Here is a 6,000-nt window from a genome sequence, read left to right on the forward strand (position 1 = left end):
TGCTTTAAAGTGTTACTAAACCCAAAACTGTAAAATCGGTCTGTATATGCAGTAAAGCATGCTTGTTATACTCATTGTGGAACCCAAAGGGTTAATCCTCTGCATTGTGTAAAAAGTATGTTTGATCCTGTCTTCTCTGTTCCTCCTCTTCTTCCACTGTCCCCAAACCATCTCCTGATAGAACAGAGTCTAGGGGACAAGCTGCACATGCTCAGTTTGGTGTGTATTCCTAGAGAATTTTCTTTTTTTTTTGGGAAAGTGCATGTGATCAGCACAGGGCCAATCAGCACTGTCCAGACAGAGGGTCAGGGGTCCTGCAGCCTCATAGGACAACTGCTGATGAAAAAAAGATATTTAGCAATTTTTATTTTTACTAAAATGATCGCATTTCCATGTTCTGTGTACTGTGGGAGACCAGATATAGTGAATGCAAGCTCCTGGGTTTAGTAAGACTTTAAGTATCATTTCTGTCTTCTGCTTCATTCCTCTGCTATCAGGGGAGGGATCTCCATCTGATTGATAGCCTCAGCTCTGTTCCTGTATGCTGTGTGGAAGAGGGGTGAGTCCCTTTCCTCCAATCAGCTCTCATGAGCTCTCCTCACTGAGCTGTGCAGAGTGTATCTTCAGCTCCCCACCCCTTTTTTCTGACAGCTCAGACAAGCCTTATAAATTCTGCGCTTTGTAGAGAAGTAGAGAAGACTGCAGATAAGCAGGTATAACTCATGTAGGAGGATTTGTTTCATCTCCCTGTATCACCTGAGGATGGTCACTTCACTGTGTATATGTAAGGGCTTTACAATCACTTTAACCACTTCCCGCAAACCAACGTACCTATAGTCCACTTGAAGAAGTGGTTGTACTGGGGTGATGCCTGCAGCCAGAGGCATCACCCTAGTACCATTTTCTAGAGCTGACGGCTGGCTTTCTGGAGAGAACAACCGATGCAGCTCAGCAGCCGCTCGGCCGTTATGCCAGCGAGCAGGAGGGGACATACCCCCCCCTCCTGCCGCCTTCCACGGCTCTGCCCGGGTCTCCTGTCCCACCAGAAGACCCGAGCAACCAGCCGGCACATCTGTTAAGAGTCCCGAACGAAGCCGGATTCATGTAGCCCAGAAGCGAGGTCACTTTCGGTTTACTTGGCTGCTAACGAGGCCAATTTAAAAAAGTGTCAGTATTCAAAAATGACGATTTTGAATACTTTGAAGTGCAGTGAAGGGTTCTGGGGTCTTTTAGACCCCAGATCCCTCCATAAAGAGCACCTGTCACTGACTATTACTGTCACAAGGGATGTTTACATTCCTTGTGACAGCAATAAAAGTGATCAGATTTTTTTTTTTAAACAGTGTTAAAAATAAAAAATAAAATAAATAGGAAAAAAAAAAAAATTTACAGAACCCCCGTCACCATGAGCTTGCGCACGAAAGAAAACACATACGTAAGTCGCACCCTCAAATGTCATGTGTTCAAATTACACGTGAGGTATCGCTGTGATCGCCAGAGTGAGAGCAATAATTCTAGCAAAAAAAGTCCTCTAAATCTAAACTGATAACTGTTAAGAATTTTTAAAACCTCAACTATTGAGATTTTTAAATACCATAGTTTGTCACCATTCCATGAACTTCAGCAAATTTTAAACTGTAACATGTTGGGTATCTATTTACTCGGCGTGATATAATCTTTCACAATATACAAAAAAATTGGGCTAACTTTACTGTTTAGTTTTTTTTTTTTAAATGCAGTGAAATGTATTTTTTCCAAAAAATCTGCGTTTCAAAGACCAATGCGCAAATACCACATGACAAAAAATATTGCAACGACCGCCGTTTTATTCTCCAGAGTCTTTGCTAAAAAATATATATATATATATATATATATAATGGTTGGGGTTCTAAATAACTTTCTAGCAAAAAATACTGATTTTAACAATTTCTGGACCTGAAGGATTCCCCCCGTTAACCACTTGCTGACCGCCTGCCGCAGTTTTAACTCAGCAAGCTGGCTCGGCTGCACGAAACGACGTAGGGGTATGTCAGTCCTGCATGTGGTGCTGGGCGGCAAGCATGTGCCGCTCGTGGCGTACTCCCACGCCACTAGGTAGCAGGGATGCCGATGCACGGGACCGGTGGCCGCAATTGCTGCCGGGCACTCGCAATCATTTCTACAGTAATTAGTGCTAAAAATATGCACTGTTACTGTACTAATGACACTGACAGGAAAGGGGTTAACACCAGGGGCGATCAAAGGGTTAAATGTATCCATAGGGGGTGCTTTCTAACTGTGGGGGGATTTGCTTGCTGCATGAACACAGAGGAATAAATAAGAGGAACACAGGATCCCTGTGTTCATAACTGACAGAACAGCGGTCTGCCGTGTTTACAACTGCAGACTGCTGTACTGTCTCCACAGGGAGTGATCCCGGCTGCCGAACCCGCTGATTAGCTCTCCCTGTGGCGAATGGGTGCGTGTACCCCTGCTAGCGGTCCAGCAAAGCGATGTACATGTACATAATTTCGCAAAAGAGAGTCGACCTGCCGCAGTAAAACTATGGCGGCTGGTCGGCAAGTGGTTGCCTTGTAAACGACAGTGTCAGAAATAGACTTGGTCCTTAAGTGGTTAAATTGGAAGTAAACTCCCATCTCTGACTTGTACCTATAGGTAGTGTAACTATCTCCTACATGTGAAATGTCGCATGCACTTTGAAGAAACGGCCACCCCTGTGCTGTAAACTGCGACTCCCACACGAATGAGCGGGAGTGAAGTCATTGCGGCTCCGGACAGTCACACAGCCGGACTCCGCAAACCCGGAAGGTAGACAGGTGAAGATAGGAGCGCCTGCAGCCGTTGCAGTTTGCTGCTGGAAGGGCTTTGTTTTAGCCCAAGTTTGCATTGGTCCGTTTTGACATGCGATTTGACATGTCTAATCTGAGCCAATTGCCGGGAATGGCGCCGCTTCCCAAAAGTAGTTTTTTGCACTACTTTTGGCGACTTCGGGGGGCGATTTCAATAGACATCTATGCAGGAATCCGCCCAGATGTCTGTGAAATCGCCCCCCGCAGTCGGACTGCAAATGCTGGTTTGAAATCGTGCGAGTTCAGCTGAACTCGCACAACTTTAAACCAGCCTCAGTGTGAACCTACACTTAAAGTAAGTTTAACATAATGTGCTAGTATTTTATGCATACTAGCACATTATGCCTTAATATTGCAGGGTACAAAAAAAAAAAAATCTAGCAGTTTAAGAGCAATTAATCATTATAAATGCCAAGCAGCCAGCATTTTCTGAAAGCGATCTGCAATGGCAGCACCCAACAAATAAGCAGCATAAGAAAACACATTTTATTAGGCACATCCTCAATTTGAAGCTTTACAACCACTAAAATGCTTCCCGATGCTGAGTGGTGCCACCTCGGCATACATGCCAATCTCAGTTCACCTCACAGGGGAAAAGAAGACACCAGAGGGAGGTGAAACTAACAAAAGTAGCCATCATCATGCCCTCCCTAGACACCAGGCTTGTAGAATTCATTTCCTTTCAGTTACTATCTTGCCATGTAATATATATCAACATTTTCAAGTAATGTTTATTGACAAAAATGTCATACTAAATGTACATAGACATAAATATAGATAGACCAATGTAGAGTATACAGTATGTGTGAGCACAATGCAGGGACTCATAGTGACAGTAGAACAAGGATGCAGCCTGTTAGTTTAACTGACATTCCTCTTCTAATAGAGAATGATTTAATTCTTTACATTTCCTCTCCTTCATTCTCATGTCATGTGCTCCTCTTCTATTAACACATATCATAGCTAACACCTACGGCCACCCCGTCCACAAAGCATTCACCTACCCTCATTCACACACACAGAAGCAGCTTTCTCCCTCCTGTCATTTTCTCCAACTTCCTGGTCGCTGGGTGATGATGTCACACAGGACAGGAGCATGCTGGGATGTGTAGTTTCTTTACTTCCCCAGTCATTTCATGCTGAATTACGCTGAAACCTAATACCGCTTTAGGCTTCTTGCACACTGCAGCTTAAAAAAGCTCAGTGCAGCTTATTTTTTATTTTTCTGAGCTAAAATACAGCCATTCATTGTAATGTGCCTATGCACACAGGTGTGTAAATGAGCGCCGTGCATTCTTCAGTAAGAACAAAATAGAAGAATCTGCATTTTTAGACAGTAATTTACGCCTAATACGCGCAATTGCGAACAAATGAACGCACACCAACATACTGTTGATCTGTAAAATACAAATGTGCATATTTTACATAAACGCAAGAATACATTTGCGCGAAAAGACATGAATTTGCCCGACTGTGCGCAAATTTGCGCGAATGCATATGCGCAAAAATGCACGCAAATTTCAATAAGACAAATACCCCTGAAATTTATGGCTGAAAAAGGAGATGCTCAAACAGGAGTATCATGTGTAAGAGGCCTTAGGCTTGGTTCATACCTATGCAATTTGCTTTTAAACCATTGCTGCAGTGCTTTTTCTGTTTTTGCATAAGCGGTTTCTATGCGTTTTGCATTTTTTATGCTTTTTTTGCCAGTTTCTTGTTGGGTGGATTAAAAAAAAAAAAAACGCAAAATGCAAATCACAGCAAAAACGCTTTTCTGCAGCTTCCCCATCTAAGTCTATTGGATCAAAAACGCACCGTTTTGCTTGGGCTCACACTGGTGCGGTGCGGGACACCACATGTAGGGTTGCTACCTCATCCCTTTAGTTCCAGTTCACACTGGTGCGGTGCGATGCGAGAAACCCTGCAAATCAGTGCCAGTTCTCGCATCGCACCAGAGTCGCACAATGGTTGACACTGAGATCTGTGAATCGCTGGGGTTGTCAATGTAAAGTTAATGACACCCCCAGATTTGTTCGCAGATCGCAGAACTGTGAAATGGTGCAGAATTTGGATCGCATAGGTGTGAACATTTACAGGAAAATTGGGAGATGAGATGGGCCAGGTTGTCCCCAATGTACGTGTTCAGTTGAGTCTGAACCCTGAATACCTAAATAAGTAAACTTGTCTACCCATTGTAACGGCGTTTGTGTCACTCCACCCGAAACTGAGGGATGAAGGGAAAGGAGGACCAATTTCCCCCAGATGATGTGAACCCCCGAGAAATGACCAAACTGATTTATAATGTCGAGCACAGTGCATAAAGATGAATCTGCATCCTTGAGATAAAGCAACACATCGTCTGCATAGAGTGAAAGTTTCTCACATAGGGATCCCCACCTGAACTCCATTTACCTGGGGTCCCCATGGAGGAGGATCACCAGGGGCTCGATCACCAGGGCAAACAACCCCAGGAAAAGCTGGCATCTCTGCCTTCATTCCCCCTAGTCAGGTAGAAGGGTGCAGAAAGCACTCCATTAACCCTTACTCTGGCCAAAGGACTTTGAGAAAGCAACTGCAACCAATTAATGAATTTGGGGCCAAGCCCAAAATGTGCGAACACTTTCCAGAGGAACCTCCACTGGACTGAGTCAAACGCTTTTTCAGCATCTAGCAATGCGACCAGTCCCGAAGAGTCCTCAGTTAAAGTGGCTATGTGGGTAAAAAACCTTCTGATATTCAGGTCGGTTGCTCTCCCTGGCATAAAGCCAGATTTGTCTGGATGAACCAAGGCAGTAATTACAGAGTTTAGTCTTCGGGCCAGATTCTTCATAAACAACTTAGCGTCTACATTCAGTAGTGAAATAGGATGATAAGAGGCACATTGAGCATGACCTTTTCCTGGCTTGGGTATCACCACTATCACCGCTTCAGACATTGTTAGGGGAAGGGCATTCTCTCTCAACGGATTGACAAGCATGGTGTGAAAACAGGGTGCTACTTCTTCTGCATTAGTCCTGTAAAATTCCACGGGAAAACCATCCGGTCCCGGGGTCTTCCCAGGTTGTAAAGGTGAAATAGCCATTTGGACTTCCTTAAGGGTTATTGGGGAGTCTAATCTGGCTCTATAATCATCCGTCACCACCAGAAAGTC

The 6,000-nt window shown here is 44.2% G+C and overlaps 1 protein-coding gene across 1 annotated transcript in view; it reads right to left on the reverse strand.

Moving 5' to 3' along the window:
- The window catches only part of PIGN (phosphatidylinositol glycan anchor biosynthesis class N), a 710,925-nt gene extending 707,032 nt beyond the window's left edge, over positions 1–3,893 (reverse strand). Inside the window, exon 1 of the mRNA XM_082259251.1 lies at positions 3,854–3,893. Coding sequence (XP_082115377.1) covers positions 3,854–3,859 — 6 coding nt within the window. The 5' untranslated portion in view covers positions 3,860–3,893. The remainder of the gene's footprint in view (positions 1–3,853) is intronic.
- Positions 3,894–6,000: the final 2,107 nt, after the last annotated feature.

This window comes from Pelophylax lessonae (assembly GCF_965119305.1).
Source record: "Pelophylax lessonae genome assembly, chromosome: 5".
Taxonomy (NCBI): Eukaryota; Metazoa; Chordata; class Amphibia; order Anura; family Ranidae; genus Pelophylax; species Pelophylax lessonae.